Below are 18568 nucleotides of genomic sequence, written 5' to 3' on the forward strand. Positions count from 1 at the left end.
ATCACATCATGAATACTCACGATGACCATGCAGCAGTCCACCAGACAGAAGGTGCCCGAGCGGCCGATGCCGGCGCTGCAGTGCACAATGGGAGGCCCCACGGCCGGGTCCAGCACGCCTGACTCGCGCACCACCTTATAATACAATACATGTTATTTGCAAGGAAATCATACCAAAAAAAATAAATTATTCGCAAGGAAATACAATAATCAAATTATCAAATAAAAAAACAGTACAAAAAGGCGGCCTTATTGCTCAAGACAATCTCTATACCAGACAATCTTTGTCCTTACGCTTGTATTATACAGGCTGTTGCAAAAACACTTAGTCGAAAAGGGGTGACTCAGGGAGATTTTGCTCAACTTTTGTTTTACGAGTTTGGGAAATTCGCGAAAGAAAAAACATTATCCATAGTAAAACATCAGATGGCCAACGTTTCAATGGAAAGCGATATTTTTTTCATGAATTTTCAAAAGTTGTTCAGAGTGGCCCTTTGAGTAACCCCCTTTCGGCTTAGTATACCCTTTTTGCAACACCCTGTATGTCTGTGCTCGTGAGTGTAGTATATTATACCTTGATGAAGTTCAGAAGCTCCACGGGCGTGGCGGGGGTGCCGAAGTCGGGCCACGTGGTGTAGTGGTACTGCGTGATCGTGCGCTCTTCGCCGCTCTCGCCGTCTATGATCCTGGGAGTTTCAAGGACTTTTAGTTGTAAGTCCTTTAGTGAAGAGTTTTGGGGGTAGAGGTTATGGGTGGGATTAGGCACCTGTGAATCAATGGTCTTGCATTCGGGGTTTTCAAAAACTAAAAAGCTATCGTGTATGTGCTCTAATCCGCTCTCGCCGTCTATTATCCTGGTAGATTTAGACGCTTTAGTTAGTTTAATGTTCAGAAAGAATGTTGTAAATCTTGGAAGTTTTGAAGATTTGAAATGTGGGGTTTTTGGGGGCGAAGATTGTTGGTGGGTGATGTAAGTTCCTTGACGTCTATGATCCTGGTAATTTTAGAAGTGGGTTTCTGGGGTAAAGACAGGAGGCAGTTTGGGTTTTTTTGGGGTGATGATTATTAGTTTGATTGAGCTTCTGTGTACGTGTGGTGAAGACAAAGAAGTGCAAAAAAAAACACGCTCTGAATGAAATTCCCTTAAGTTGAAAGGAAAGTAAGCGTAATGGGTAAATATAAAAAAAAACTAAATTCCCTGCTATACCCACAACATGAATACCTTTTTCAGTAATTTTCATACTCTCAAATTCATAAATTTAATAACCATTCAAATTCAATTATATTATACGGAATATAATAATTTGGTCAGCCCCAAATTCCATATCTTCTTATTAAAACCGCAAATATCGTTTGATCAGTTTATCCCGTGGACACACAAAGCGCATTAAATCTGTGTTTCCAATTCGGCAGTGAAACAACATACAACTCTATCTCTGCAGTCGCAAAGCTGCTTTTAGGTATATTAATAACATATTCCATTAGTCATCGATAGGTTTCGGAAACGGGATCGCAGGCAGGATATCATTCAGTGCAAATTGAATTTCAAAGGACTTTAGCACTAGTGTGGCCGCTTGATATTGATAGTGCACTGCCATATCGATATACAGGATGTTACATTTAGAGCGGTCAGTATGTCTAGTACAGGTTTCATAGGTCGTATACAGGATGTTACATTAAGAGCGGTCAGTATGTCTAGTACAGGTTTCTTAGTTTACATTAAACTATAAAAGTTTACGTTTTCTCACATACAAAGCCTATAGTGGATACTATCATGAAACTTTGGACAAATACAGATGACAGAAAAACACCTTAACATTACTCGTTTTCGTAAATTGCATAATTAACTCGGTCTCGAAACTCTGTAAGGTAACGTCTGAAACTATAAGACACATGGAGATCTGTTCATATTAGGGTTTCTGATTTCTCGACCTGTTTTCATTCTCGAGCCCAAATTCTCGAGGCTTCTCGAGTCTCGAGCCTTTCTAAGAAGACCTTTAGAAAAATGCCTTAATTTAAAAAAAAACACAAAATCTCCTTTTATTTTTCTTTGTCAACTTAATCACAAAAAATACTTAACTAATACTCATAATTAGCTGTCTAGCTAGCTACTAATTACTAGTACAAGGTGGGCCGAAAGTAATCACCCTATTGGAAGTTGCTCTCATTTGTGCAAATGGCTGCCAATTTAAAATCAGTTTTGATATTGGTGGACTAGACATATGCAGAATACAAAATCAGAAGCCTTGGAGTGATATACTCCCCAATAACGCGGAATAATTGTGTTTATTAAGATTCCGGGTCGCCTTTTTTTAGTTTTATCTGTCATTTTTCCGGATATATAGCCGGATTTAACCGTTTTTTGTGCGGTTTTTTGAAGACCCGTGTTGATGTGAATAAGCCCGTGTCTCTGGAAGCCCTGAAGGACAACATTCGATACGAGTACGAGTGCGATCTATCGTCCGAAGTTTTCGCTGAAGTGATGAGAAATGCCATAAAACAAGCCCGTCCGATTTGGCCGATATCATCTTCTCTACTTAATCAAAAAACAGAATCAAAGTTTTCCATTTAGAATAAAAATGAGAGCCAAACAACATCGGGTGACTTCTTTTGGTCCACCTGAACTAAGGAACAGTACGTAACTATTACTACGTTATCTTTTTATCATTCATTGGTATTATTAGTACAGCACTAGCTTAAATGGAGATGAAACATAATAAATCATAATACACGTGTGTGTTGTTAAGCGGCGCAGGAAAATTCAAAATTAATACTTTTAATTTTTATGTCAAGGCTCGAGAAATACTCGAGTCTTCTGATTTTTTTCTCGTCTCGAACCAAGCCGAATTTCTCGAATCTTCTCGAGCTCGAGAATTCTCGAGCAGAAACCCTAGTTCATATGTAGTTCTTATTTATTTATTTATTCTTCATTGCACAATATACAATTACTATAATACCGAGTTTGGTAAAATTTAAACTGCACTTGCAAGCAATGAAAAAGTTCCAGTGACACAGCACCAAACTACTGCTAAACGGACAAGGCTAGCTCGATGACGGTGTCTCCAATGTTAAACATCACATCAAAATATTACCAACTAAAATCATAAATATCATTCTCAAATTTTAAATTAAATGTTTATCAAAATTGCGGCCTTTCGGTGTCGCCATTTTGTGAGTGAACTTTTTTATTGCTCGCGAGTGTATTTGTAATTGAAAAAAAAACCGAGCGATGGTACAGCTATCGACATTTCAGTAACACTATTTGGAATTCGGAAGTAGTCGAATGCTGGGTTAATAACTAACATGAATTCTAAAATTTAATATTCCGTATGTGTCAGTCACAGGCAGGCATGCGGTTCCTAACACGTTGCCGAGAATTCCTGGCTTATTTAATTATTTATATTTATACCCTTGCAAAAATAGTATCGTGAAACCATTGCGACCGCAACTGTAATGAAAAATACCTATCAGGTAGTTCGGTGGAATTCTGCACACAGTAAAAAAAAATACTGTAAACGTTTTGAAAACAGCATCATATAAAATGTAGTTACTTTGACTCCAATTCAAAACTAGCCTTTTTGACTGTGCAGTATCAAACGACATAAAATATGCAGACGACAATCGGGACAACTTATTAATCTGTCAAGGGACGCCCTACTGTATACAGGGTGTTAACTAGAATGCGTTTGAGCGGGAAATGGGGGTTAGTATTAGTCTAACCAAGCACGTTTCTAAGAAAAAAAACATCAGAATCTCGAATATTTATGTTTAAAGTCTAAAGTAAAGTGGAAAGTTTTACCTTAATCCAAAAACATGGTCACCCTACACAAACACATAACCAATGAGACATTCGATTGCAAAAGAACACGCACTGTAAATTTGTTATCAACTTCACTTTTCATAATTTATTTGATGTAACTATGATTGTAATTAATTACACAGTAGGTAATAACAATTATTAAATAAAATTGAAATTATTCATGGTGATTAATGACATACTAATCAACAATTAAACAGCTGATTGTCATAAAGTTTGATAGATCGTACAGAATATAATTTATGACTTTCTAGGAGCTCAGAACAATAATTAAACCTTTTTACTCAGAATAAGGTAAGCGTTTAGTATTCACCCTTGATACTCACCACATTTTATTTTTCTTTTATTACCTAAAGATGCGTACAGACCGGCCCAACGAACGCCCACCGATGGACATTTATCATACATAATACTGCCCCTGTATTATGATTGAGCAACGAAGGTCAACAAAACCCGTTCGTTGGCGTTCGTTTGGCCGGTCTGTACGCAGCTAAAGATAAAAGACCACAATGCATAACAGGATGATAACAGGGTCTACTTCAATGATGAATTGGTTTACTTACACTCGCTCATCTCGATTTGTGTTGTGTACTTGCGATTGAGACGTCTTTGATGACGAATAGTACGGAAATCCTCATAATAACCTCCTGACCCCGAGAGGTATAAATGTACGCACTGTTCTAAAATTTAAAAAAAAATTAAAATTTTAACTACTGAACTGTTTTGTCACTTTGTCAAAGAACAAATTGTTTAAGGGATAGGTACTTTATAAAACTTTAAAGGAATAACAGGGATACTCCATAAAACTTTTAATATAGGTATTTTTAAACTATATATTATATTTATTTTCAATGTCCTACTCATAGCACGCCAGGTGTCAGGAGGATAAGTATGGCCTCACTTTAAATACCAGTAGAATAATAACAATCTCGCGTATCATAACCATCGAGTATTTATGATAGTCATTACCTTCTCTGTGGATCTAGTCTGTCAGTCAGTCATTGTTGTTTACTTGTTTACAATCATTTTTTACAATTATTACCTAAAAGGGAAAAGGTACCTACAATTCTATCTTTTGATTACCAAGCCTTGTTCCTCATCTCGTTTTAATATCCTCCTAGCCGAATTTCGACCACGGCGGCCAATCTCATTTGAGATCATTTTATGTTGTGCTGTGCTGTAAATACGTGTGACCTATGTTATGAAGCATAAAATGAAACTGTTCTGTATTCATAAAAGATAATTGTGTATCAATAAAGTGATACTTATGGAGTAAAATGAAATGTCTACAATGGATTGGGTACTTTGAGTACCCAAAATCTCGGTAGGTACCTTGACGATGTGGCTCCAAGTGTGGTGCTGATGCACGCATACTTTTTTATTGACCTTTTCTTTGAATTTTTTGGCCTTGATCTTGGCTTTCAAGTTCATGGTCATTCTGTCAAACGTACCTAAACATGAATAGGGTGACTATGAAATTTTAAAATGTACTAAATAAAACTGTTTTATGTTGGTTAGCTTAAAGCAAATAAAATGCGTTTTTTAATGTCTTATCGTGTTCAGTATCATCAGCTGTATCTACCATTTCCCGCTCCAACGCAATCAAGTTAACACCCTGTATTTGAGGAAATATCCTACGATTTACTGATTGTATCATTACAAAGGCTATTCTAAAGGAAATGCGACCTGATAATAATATATGGTTGAATATGGGTATGATGGGTTACAGTATCATCATCAACCACTATACTACCATCTACTGCTTGACATAGGCCTCTCCAAAAAGATCCACAATACTCTTTCCTGGATGACCGAATTCGGGGTTCCGCTCATCTCGCATAATCTTTATTGACCAAAATTCATTTCGCATAACTCGTGTGGTCTAAACTTTTTTGGCCGAACCATCACTTTGCCAAGACTTATGTGGCATAAGGCTCGTTTCGTCTAAAACTCTTTAGGCACAATCTTTAAACACCTAAGTTTCGTTTGCTCAAATTTATGTTCGTCTATACCTATGTATAATCTTGTTTCTCGTAATGTTATCTTAATAAATAATATATTAAGTACGTAGTAAATGTACAAATTGTGGTATTTTTCTCCTACATCCCGAAAATCACGATATTGTATGATAAAAAAATCGAAAGTTAACGACCAATATAATTATTACAAACCCCATGAGATCGAAACCTAAAAATAGGTGCGACGACGAGCAAAGCGAGGAGGAGCGTGTTAGGTGCACATGTTCATCAAAACCAAAGCGGAGCGCAGCGAAGCGGAGCGGAGCGTTTTCCAAACAGCGGAAACAATACAAGGCACCAGTTTGCGCTATGTAGGGAGACGCTCCGTCAAAGATAAAGCCAAACGAATATTATTACTTTGTATAAACCTATGCCATAGCATTATTAGGCTATTCAAGATTTGGCCATACCCATACCATTATTAGGCTAAACAATGTTATGCCAAATAACTTTTTACTAAACGAGATTTATGCCATACGATTTTCGGCGTAACGAGACTTTGACCAAACGTTACTATGCAATACGAGATTAGGCAAATAAATCTTATGCCAAAAAAGGTAGAACCCCGAATTCGACATCGAGCCTTCGAAGGTTATGTACCTACATGTATAATTGTATATATTGTATGTTCAATAACATAAGTGTCCGCGTTCTACCGTGTAGAATAATCATAGACGGCGTAGCCCCTGAATATGTCAGGGAATATCACAATTCACCTTGGGCACACTTGTTGTTGTTTATTGCTACAACTTGAAGGCCGAGGGCCACAGAATGATTCCGTTTGAATTTGCTAGTTAGGAAGAAGATAGAAGTTTCTGGAGCTGCATGGTCGAGGCCTACAGCTACGTACGGTACCACCACCACACAACAAAACTGACATAACTTGTATGGATCTGTCAGCTGTTTGACAGATAAGCTATGCTGCTAATGTGTCGGTGGTAGTATGGCAGCTCTCTGTCCATGTCCATGAAAGTAATCAGGACATATTAGGTATATTAATTTCTCCTACTATCCAGTTAGTTTGGACTACATAAACTTCGATACCCGGATAGTAATAAATTGGCCACCGACTACGCTCACACGTTAATAGTGAACCACGGTAAGTTGTATAATTTCCATATCCTATGCGGGGGGTGCCACAGAAGTGGGGCGAAGTTCAATTTATCGGTATCACTGCACATTATCGGTATTTAGGTTGCAGTGACGCTCAGTTGTTCTACTTGTTCTACACATAAATAAATCTGAAGACCTTGCACGAAGTCGAAGGCGTGGCACAGGACCGATCAGCGTGGAAATCTACTGTTCGAACCCTATATTCCTGATAAGGGATTCCAAGACCTGATGATGATTATGATTCAGATTTATAAATTTGTAAAGTTGGAGCGTCGTCGTCACCGCACAGTCGACGCAACGCACACGGTACAACGCTCGTGTTACATCGCTCTTACCACGATGTAATTTTCTACAGTTTGTTTAATTAAAAAGGAATACGCTATTTAACGTCACGTACGAGTACATACGAGTACTGTATGTTTGCTTAACTCAGAAATAGAATTTGCTGAGAAACCAATATCGTACTGTACATACATTTGTATTAAACCTATTAGGCCACAGACAAACAAGAAGCCCGAAATAAATTGATTGCTCCTGAAATTAAATATCCTAGCTATCTACTGATTTTAATTAAATCGAATACTAAGAGGATCCACTTAGTTCAAACAGTGACAATCCTTTTGCAAGTTGATACGACTGTTTTAACATCGATTTCTCGGAATCACTAGCTTTTACCTATTTACCTCCTGATTCTAACTGAATTCAATTTACTTAAACTATTTCCAGCTTTCCAGATATAGGATATCTGTGCTTCATCACTCTGGCACTTTACTTCTTAGAAGGAGAAGTATTGCATTTATGCCCTCAGGGTTATTTAGCTGATGTTTACCTGCGTCCCACGTGAAACTCGATATTAGCCTTTACATTAAACTACTGTGTTTGAACACAGGATTCCCGGAGGACATAGCGAAATCAATCTAAGTGATAATAGTAAGAGCCACTGTGTTATTTATGCAATGTTTTGTAAACAATCATGTTTAATGCAGATAAAGTTCAGCAAAATAATTCCAATTTAAGTCTTACTGTCAACATTTTTATCCTAGGGAGGGGTGAAATAAGCCGTAGGGTTAAACAAAAAAGTAAAAAAAGAAACACAGTAATAAAGGCGAAAAAGTTAATGAATATCGTATTCCCCTTTATTTTGATTCTGGAAAATAAAATACGTAATTACGTGTCTACTACTAAAATGCTACTTAAAGGATGCCCAGTAAGATCTTCGGATGCAAAGGGTGACCTGAAAGGGACGACATTAAAACGGAAGATCCAGGGAGAAACCATTTCTAGCAGATTTTCATCGAATTCGTAAATAAAAAAAATATCATATTTTTGTGTCTAATATTGAACACCATAAACGTTTATACAAACACTAACAAAAGAGACACATCTCTCCCCTCAAGGGCACACGGTTGTATCAAAGATTCTCCACGGTAAATCCATCAAAGGGAGATAAAAAATAATATTATACATTTACGCCAAGACATATTTGCTTCAATGCTGGAGGCGTTCAACATCCTTCAGTCCATACGGACTACTTCCCAGAAGGACTACTTTATACTAATTCTTTGTAAGACCTGAGGTTGTGTACATATGCCAGCCTCTATATTGTATTCCGAGTGAGGGATTGTAAGCTTTGTTATTCTGAATCAAGTACCTACAACCTTTAATACGGATTAAAAATAAAAACTTGAGCTCTAACAGGTGGTATGTACTCGTAGGTGGTGGTGGTGTGGTACTTTTGCATGAAATTCTGTTATAGACAATAGATAAGTGTCATACTGGAACGTCCATTAAGCGAGTTTATCGAAGTTTTTAACCCGTGGGATAAATAGTAAATAGGACCCGTGCCGCGGAGCCCGATGACGCTGGATACGAAATAAATAAGGAAGTTTTTAGACGGAATTATCTCAGTCAGGCGGGCATAAATCATTAACCCCTTTATGACAATTTCGATCCATAAATGAGGAAAGAACAACTCCATATATTTATAAAAATAAGATGAATATGAAATCATATCACTCTGCCCCGAGCAAACGCTACTAATTGCTTTCAAAACTGGCAAAATGCCGGACATGGTTTTTATAGGCAAACACAATTGCATCGGCTAATGGAAAACCGTTTGAAAAACTCTCGTAGTTGCGCTAAAACACTAATAAAAACAACATACCTACTAACAAAACTTTGTGAACTATACAAGTTTTTTTTCTGCTTATTAGGTAATATTTAATTCTAAGTATTTTCCATAAAATGTGGCGGTTCTTCGTTTGACAAAAAAAAATGTTACTTATAACGGAAAAAATGCCAACAACTTGTTACATACAACAAGGCGGTTCAACATGTGAAAACCACCTTCTTCTTCTTATCGTGTCGACGTAAAGCCAACAAAGTTGCTAAATAATACATGCCTAGAACTGGGCCACAGATACTGCACCGCTGGTAGCGGTCATGAGTTCTTCCCACGTACAGGTGTAGGGGGTTCTACCTTTTTTGGCATAAGATTTATTTGCCTAATCTCGTATTGCATAGTAACGTTTGGTCAAAGTCTCGTTACGCCGAAAATCGTATGGCATAAATCTCGTTTAGTAAAAAGTTATTTCGCATAACATTGTTTAGCCTAATAATGGTATGGCCAAATCTTGAATAGCCTAATAATGCTATGGCATAGGTTTATACAAAGTAATAATATTCGTTTGGCTTTAACTTTGACGGAGCGTCTCCCTACATAGCGCAAACTGGTGCCTTGTATTGTTTCCGCTGTTTGGAAAACGCTCCGCTCCGCTTCGCTGCGCTCCGCTTTGGTTTTGATGAACATGTGCACCTAACACGCTCCTCCTCGCTTTGCTCGTCGTCGCACCTATTTTTAGGTTTCGATCTCATGGGGTTTGTAATAATTATATTGGTCGTTAACTTTCGATTTTTTGATCATACAATGTCGTGATTTTCGGGATATAGGAGAAAAATACCACAATTTGTACATTTACTACATACTTAATATATTATTTATTAAGATAACATTAGGAGAAACAAGATTATACATAGGTATAGACGAACATAAATTTGAGCAAACGAAACTTAGGTGTTTAAAGATTGTGCCTAAAGAGTTTTAGACGAAACGAGCCTTCACATAAGTCTTGGCAAAGTGATGGTTCGGCCAAAAAAGTTTAGACCATACGAGTTATGCGAAATGAGTTTTGGTCAATAAAGATTATGCGAGATGAGCGGAACCCGGTGTAGGGACACGCGGGGCATCAAGGTGCACCATAGTTTGTGGCGCTTCACACAAGGAACTCAGTTTTTTTGCTTCCGTGAATCCCTACCTAGCCATAATGTCCTTACTACGACCGACCTGTGTTCGGAGTCGTTTTAAAGACTTCCAGGTCTCCTAAAGCAAGTTATGTCCAGGAGGTTCTCTGACAGCTGCACAAATGGGGTTGGAAGGGACGTTTTGACACCAAAGAGCACACCTCGCTTGCGCTTGGCCAGTAGAACCACCTAAAACCCCCTTATTATTCCAAACTTAAAAACCAGCATTCACTTACTTGATCTCCCTGGTGGAGTAGTAGCGGAAGTCCTTCTCATTCATCAGCTCGACCGTCAGGTTCACATCTTCCAACACCATACGGTGTTCCTCTCCCACTTCCTCCGGCCAGTAGCTGTGGCACTTCTTCTCGCTCTTCTCGATGATCTTGTTCAGCATCAGTATGGCCTGGCTGCCCTGCTCCCAGACCATCAGCCAGAAGTGGCCGACGGTGTAGCTGAGCGGGCCCTGGGTGAGGATGTAGCGGCGGTTCGCGCGCTCGAGCTGCGGGGGAGAGGCCGAGGTCAGTGTATCACGTGGGGGTCACCAATTTTTTTTTGTATATTGAGAGTTCGCAAAGGTGGTTTAGTCAGCCGAAATGGGGTGACTCAGGGGTTCTTTCGCAAGAAATACTGGCATTTTCATAGAAACTTAAATGAACACGTGACTATTTAATACATATTAGCAATCAAATTAATTATATTCTAATATTTATTTATATGTATAATAAAACATGATTGGTGCGCGGTGGTAGTTCAGGTTAGCGCTCGCTTTTCACGCCAGAGATGCGGGTTCGAATCCCGACGCTGACAATAAGTTCTTGTTAAATGTATACAATAGCTCTTACGGTTAAGGAAAACATCGTGAGGAGACCTACACATCTAGATTTAGCACAAAGCTTAACATTCATCATGTTTTTCCCTCAACAAAAGTGTATCGTATTTCTAAGTAACTCCGCGTAGATAAAGTAAACACGGGGATCGAAAATCGAAACAAAACAAGTTGATGCTGTTAATTATTCATTATTGGGTATCTTTTAAAACGCCATTGTTTATTATTCTTTTTACACAGCTATAGGTACTCGTATAATACACCAGTTATATTTACCTTCGTATGTTAACCTTAAAAACAGGAGACAAAATTTAAAATCATTGCTTCAGGTGTGCGATGTAGCTATAGGTACCTCTATTGTTGAATAAAATTTAATAAAATGGGAAATGCTTTTTAAAGTTTTATTGTGTCACTAAAAGGTTCGAGCAATCTCTCTATAACCGTATGCCATTGTTGGCTTGCATCGAGGATAGCAAAGTGAGAAACCTTTCCAATACAAACTCATTATATTATCTATTGATATAGAAATAATTTTTTCAATTTGAAGCGAACTTTGTCCCGTGGCAGAAGCTCTTAAAGTGTGCAACTTTGATTTAAACGCGCACAAAGGTGCCTTTGTTACCCATCTACCATATAAAACATTTCTACCAATATTATATCCGCGAGCAATGAAAAAGTTTCATACTATCACATAGCACCAAATTACTCTTATACCCCATTTACACTCTCGCACGAGTGGCGAGGCGAGCGACAAGGCGAGGGGCGAGGCGCGAGTGTGAACAGACGCTCGTGGCTCGCCTCCTCGCTCGCCTCGCCACTCGCGGCGCTCGCGTCCGGAGCGGTTTTTGGGGCACGAGTAAAAGGAGCTCGCGTCGAGCTCGCGTCGCACGCGAGCGGGTGTTTACACTCTCGCGTCCGCTTCATTCTGGCTTCTACATCGTGCCGCGCAGGTTGTGTTCGTCGTCGTATAATTATAACGTAGTGTTTTTTCCTCAGTTGTATAATGGATTGGTCGCAAGACGAAACATTTAATTTCATATTTAAGTAAATATTTCAATAAAATAATAATAATAAAAAAACACTAAAATTTAAGAAATAAAAGCAGTACTTACCTGCTTAGATATATTAGTACTGTCACATAGAATAGGTCTAAACCATGTCTAAACCTTAAATTATTTCTTACGTTTTAGTGGTTTTTTGAAGTCGTTTTTTTATCATTATTTTATTTTATTACTTATTTATACTTAGTTTATTTGCAATAATTGACAATCAAAATTAAGAAGCCAATGATACCTATAAGTCCTACTAGTCAGTAGTAAACACGAAGTAGTTGCTATATAGGTACCTACCGTTGAGGAGTTCCATTGACTACCTTCCGTTTCCATCATCAGATCAGCTCAAGGTCACCATCATATTTTTTTTAATGTTAAAAACATAGGTAAGTACCTATGTACTTTCTAAATTTCATTAACTACAATCGGTTAATAGGTACCCAAAATGGAAATTCATAGCCTGTTTTTAACCCTTTACCCACCCTTGGAGGTGGAATCAAAATTTGAAAAAAATGGGACCACATGGGATCTCAACCCAATACATAAAAAAAAGAATTTTCAAAATCGGTCCATAAACGGCGAAGTAATCGGTGATCATACATAAATTCTTTATTGTTGCGGCTAAAACTTCGACGTCCTCCATTGTTGCTAGCTCAAAGACAACTGAACTCTGCACGAGAGTGTAAACACCCACTCGCGTCACACGCAAGTGGATGTTTACATTAGCGCCTCCGCACGAGTGACGAGGCGAGCGAGGAGGCGAGGGCCGAGGCGAGAGTGTAAATGGGGTATTAAACGCTAGCTAGCTTAATTACGCCGTTTGCAATATTGAAGTACCTACATTTAACAGCGCATCATAATATTACCAACGAAATAGAAACGTAACCATCATCATCATCATCAGCCAATAATCATCCACTATACCTAAAACCCAACGGTTATCGGTTCTTCGGCAGACATGACCTGCCCACTGCCACTGCCACTTCAGCTTCCATATTTTGACAGCTACATATGTCAGAAGGTAACCTTAGTCATATGACGGATAACCTCATTTCTGACGATCCATCAGAGAAACCCCAAACATGTAAAATAAAGTATGTAGAAACGTAAAATAAAGTACCTATTCAAATTTTGTATTAAATTTCATGCCATTGATGTTGGTATTTTGTGGGTTGAACTGTTTTATTGCTCTCGAATATATTTAGCCAACAAACCTGCAATGCATGAATAAAAGCATATTCAGATCTATCAATATTAATAAATAATTATATTGCACTAATGTCAGCGTGGGTTTATTTCACATGAGCGGTTTATAGTGGGGGCGCGGGGGCGCTAACGAACGGGGGCGGCGCCTGGGGGCGGGGGCGTCGACGTGATACACTTCATTGCAATGACACGATGCGACGTCTTTGTAAATGCGGCACCGTATCTTATAATATTGTTTAAAACGTTTATAACAGTTTTGTTTTTAAATCTAGAGCAGATTTTTCAGTTGATAGTATTTTTTACACTATTTTGATACTATTACGCGCGTCCACTTTTTAGTAAGGAAGAGTCATAGCTTCAGCTTAAATAAATAAGTCAGCAAACATGCTTCGTCAGGTCAAAAAGTTAAAATATCCCGCCCCAGGACGCACCCGATCCAAAGGTTCCCAAGACGCTGGCAGCACTGCGAGGGAGATCCCCTGCATCAAGTACGCCCCAGATCGAAATTATGTTTTACAACTCAGAAACAGAAAGAATATTGAAAGTTTTCAACAAGATACGCATAGCAGATTCAACTACTAGTATTAATTATAAAAGTTCACTTCTGATAACGGTTGAATATCATGAATCCGTGTTAATTGGCGGTCCGGAGTTATACAATATAATACAATACAATAAACTATATTTGCACACCATAAAAAAAAAACTTTTACTATGGAGTCTGTTTTTTTTCGCGATATTTCCAAAAGTAGTATTACTAAAATGATTCGCCCTCTGTGCTTTCGGCTTACTATACCACTTTTTAATTAATTAAATTTGTTTTAATCATTTAAATTTATTTCCAATAAATTGTACTGAATATGGATTTGAAGAGTTTTTTACGAACATTCCTTTAGAGACTACGTGTAACCTGGATTCTTCGGCTGCAGCAGCTGAAACCCTGACGAAGGAGAACGCACCTTCAACCGATAAGGAATTTAAATTCAGATATATTAATACATTAACTATTATAAAAACATTTAAGTCATTAAATATGAAGAAAACTGAAGACTTGTGGGGAATGTCAGTTAAATTTGTTCTTTCTATTATTAATAAAATCGCCCCAATTTTAGCTAACATCTTTAATAAATGTATCGCTGAAGGTGTGTTCCCAGATCTTATGAAATTTAGTAAAATTATACCTCTGTTCAAAAGTGGGGATATGGAGGACCCTGCAAATTTCAGGCCTGTCTCGGTTCTTCCAGTTTTGAGTAAAATATTTGAGAGGGTCATACTCAGTCAGATGCTTTTGCATTTCAATGATGCTCGATTGTTTCATAGCCAGCAGTATGGTTTTACAAAAGGCAAATCAACAGCCGATGCCGGTACTGCGTTGATTAAGCACATATTTGACGCCTGGGAAGACCATCACGATGCTATTGGAGTCTTCTGTGATCTGTCGAAGGCGTTTGATTGTGTAGACCATCAGACTTTAATTTCGAAACTTAGATACTATGGAATAGGAGGAAAGGCTTTAGATTTGATATCTTCATATTTAGACAAGAGACAACAAAGGGTCGATATTAACAATACTAAATCACAGGGGGCTCATGTAAAAATAGGCGTCCCTCAAGGATCTATTCTAGGACCATTTTTATTCCTCATTTATATTAATGACTTGCCTTTTATGGTTGAAAAATTGACTAATATAGTTTTATTTGCTGACGATACTTCTTTGCTTTTTAAAGTTAAAAGAAGAGAAAATAATTTTAATGAAATTAATTCAATTCTATCTGACATACACGATTGGTTTACCGTTAATAATCTTCTATTGAATTCTAAGAAAACGAAATGTATTAAATTTACACTGCCGAATGTTAGACAATGCGATACTAACATTATTCTAGATGGGAATAAATTGGACCTAGTTAATGATACTGTCTTTCTTGGGATGACTATAGATTCAAAGTTACAGTGGGGACCTCACATTGAAAAATTGTCTGGAAGGTTGAGCTCCGCAGCTTTTGCTGTACGGAAAATTAGACAGCTGACCGACGTTGAAACCGCCAGATTAGTTTACTTTAGTTATTTCCACAGCTTATTATCGTATGGCATTTTGCTTTGGGGTAGAGCAGCTGATATTGAAACTATATTTGTATTACAGAAAAGAGCCATCCGCTCTATATACAAACTTGGTTCCAGGGATTCATTGAGAGAACTATTTAAAGAAATTAACATCCTTACAGTTCCATGTCAGTTCATTTTTTCCAATTTAATGTATGTACGAAAGAATATTTCAACTTTTGATACAATTGGCAGTAATCATGACATTAATACTAGGAACAAGCATAAGCTGGCTTTTCCAGCGATGCGTCTGGCGAAAGTTAATAAATCGTTTTTAGGGTACTGTATTAGATTTTATAATAAGCTTCCAGCAGAAGTTGCTCAAATGCCAGAGAATAAGTTTAAGTGTTACATTAAAGAGAAACTCAGTAAAAAAGCTTATTATAAAATTGATGATTACTTAGAGGACGTTAATGCATGGCTGTGATAAGTAGTTAGCTCTGCTCATATTATTATAATAATAATTATTAAGCTTATATGTATTGTATACCAACTAGTTTTAAGTCTTTTTTTGAAAAGATGGCTCAGGAGTTTCTTGCCTCCGTTCTTCTCCTTAGACAGAAAGAGCCCCCCCTTATCCGAACGGAGAGTAATTTGTAAAAATTGACGTTCATCAGAAAATTTTATATTTGTACGATGAATAAAAAATTTTGAGTTTGAGTTTGAGTTTGATCAACCATATATATTCAGTACAATTCACGTCCTTTTGCAACACTCTGTATATTACTAGTCCCACTGGCCTGTAGTGCATTGCAGAGTGTGACAAACAATAATCTCTAGGGGCCGAATTGATGAACAAAAATTTGCATATGAATAAAATTTTAAACAAACAAATATTGCATCAGGCAGAAACACTGATAGCAAAAAAAAGACGCTCAGCCTTTGGGATTACAAGTTAAATCAAATATTGTACATTTCTCTGTGACGCGAGCAGAAGCGCAGTGTAAAAAAACAAGCTTGTTTAATTACAGCTCTAGAGAGGAAAGTTTACTCATTTCATGAACGTTACACAGTTACAAAGCGAAAAGTTATAAAGAGAAATAAAATAAAACATTAATGAGAATATTATGGAGCTTTGCTATTTATCTAAGTTTGTACGGTCAGCTTCATAAGTGGCTACACGATGTACAGTTAGCTGCATAAGTAGCTATACACTTTTGTACCTTGTCAATCTGAAACCGCCTATCAATTCATTGAAATATTGACGGTTCGTCAGTTTGACAAGGTACAGAAGTGTATAAAGACTTATGCAGCTGACCGTACCTTTTCAAATACTTAGATTTTCCCAAAAAAATGCAAAGTCTCTTTATCTGTCTGATATTTATCAACGGTAAAAAACAATATGAAAAAATAACTACAATTTGGATATAAATCAATTGAAAACTGGACAAAACAACTACTAATTTTACATTTCTGTTTTCTAATAATATTTGCCAGGCAGTAAAAGTAAACCTTTTTTTGCTTACGATATGAATTATGGGTTCTGAAGAAACGTGTTAAAATATATTTGAAATTAAGATATTTAATAAACAAGAAACTTCTTTTGTGCGCGTATAAAGTGCTGAAACCAGGCGCGGTAGTTCCCAAAGTTTTGAACATCCCGTCACAGTTTTTGACGGCGGCGCCTGTTCCAGCATGTCTTACAACCAACCTTTCGTGCAAGTATCAACAATGTTTGAGAAAGCTACTACATACTATGTCAACATGTATAAAACTTGTGTAAAGTTTTATGTTCTTGTAATAAGCCGTATTTAAATGGGTTTATTTTTATCTCTATCCTCCACGGGACAGGCATTGCCTAGTGTGGGGGTCAGTACATCACCATCTCTTGTATATTTTAAAGGAAATAAACATTTTTACTTTACTTTACTTTAAAGTGGCTGCTCTATTTAGGCCCTGTCCGCACAGCGAATATTTCGCGCGTATTTTTCCCCGCAAGTGCGGATACTCCTATGGTATTCAATGTGTTACAGAATTGCGAAAAAAATATATATATTATTTTAGGATAATAATTATATTATATTCAACATTCAAACGAGATCAGTTGGTAAAACCTATACCTAACTGAATTGTAAAGACGAATACGCTTAGCTCCAGCTTCTCAAGGTACATAGTAATAAATACGCTTCATAAACTAAAATAGGATAGAAGAATAAAGAATATGAAACGCTACGATTTCAAAGAAAACAAATTATTGGAAGTTAACAATATAGTTTGATTTTCTATAGAGCCAATTCAGAGCTTAATGCATTAAATTGGCATAGATATTGCAATAAATGAAGAGAACTGTAATGAGCAAGTCCTTGGGGTTATAGCAGAGGCTTCTGGTACGGGACTTGCTTCCATTTTAAGTTATATTTTTCAAGCCCTTATTTACATCCATCGACACATTAGTAACTAACAATGGTAAGGACCTGCGCGCACTTCAATTTTGTAGCGCAAAAGTTTGCGACACGGTTTTGAACTTTCAAGAATCGACTGAAAGTTCCAAATCTGAAATCTATTTTCGATGATACAGAGCATTTTGCAATAACAGCGACGATATGTCATATCATTACGGTGACAAAAATGCAGTGCACCCGCAGCCGTAACTACCGCACCGCTTGATTATCAAAAAATTGACAGATCCATATAATATTTTTACACTTACTATAAGATGCTATAAGCAATACTGCTTAATAATTATTCATTGCTAATATGCGGTGGTAGTACGGTAGCTTGCCCTCCTCTCCTTAGTAACATTACCTATCTCTTTCCTCATTATCATCATAGATAGAGTCAATATCGTGGTTTAGAAAAGCATGGACAAACACACTATTGAATGTATAATACGAATAGGCATTGGAAAGGTTCCACTGTAAATACAAATTATTTCTTTTTCAAAGGATGCCTTAATTTGTTTACTTTACTGCAGACTTTCATTGCAAACAAGATAGAGAAAATTGCTAGCTAATACTAATACAGAAAATTGCAGAAATATAAAAGTTGTACCACATAAATATACTTACTTGCCTCAAAGGCGTATTTTATTAAAATATGAAGAAAAAAAAACATGTAAAAGGAATAAATCGCACATTTTGACAAAAGAGAAATACGTGAGCCTTTACCAAGGTTATCGATAAAGATACGTGTAG

General features: G+C 37.2%; 1 protein-coding gene across 2 annotated transcripts in view; it reads right to left on the reverse strand.

Annotated features, from left to right (window-relative positions):
- LOC119694828 (tyrosine-protein phosphatase non-receptor type 61F) overlaps positions 1 to 18568 on the reverse strand; it is a 44098-nt gene that overhangs the window by 11632 nt on the left and 13898 nt on the right. For both annotated transcript variants that reach the window (XM_048632576.1, XM_048632575.1), the window contains exons 3-5: positions 10484 to 10746; positions 574 to 685; positions 21 to 134 (exon numbers count right to left, since the gene is read on the reverse strand). In XM_048632576.1, coding sequence (XP_048488533.1) covers positions 21 to 134; positions 574 to 685; positions 10484 to 10746 — 489 coding nt within the window. The remainder of the gene's footprint in view (positions 1 to 20; positions 135 to 573; positions 686 to 10483; positions 10747 to 18568) is intronic.

Source organism: Plutella xylostella, chromosome Z (genome assembly GCF_932276165.1).
Source record: "Plutella xylostella chromosome Z, ilPluXylo3.1, whole genome shotgun sequence".
NCBI classification, from domain to species: Eukaryota; Metazoa; Arthropoda; class Insecta; order Lepidoptera; family Plutellidae; genus Plutella; species Plutella xylostella.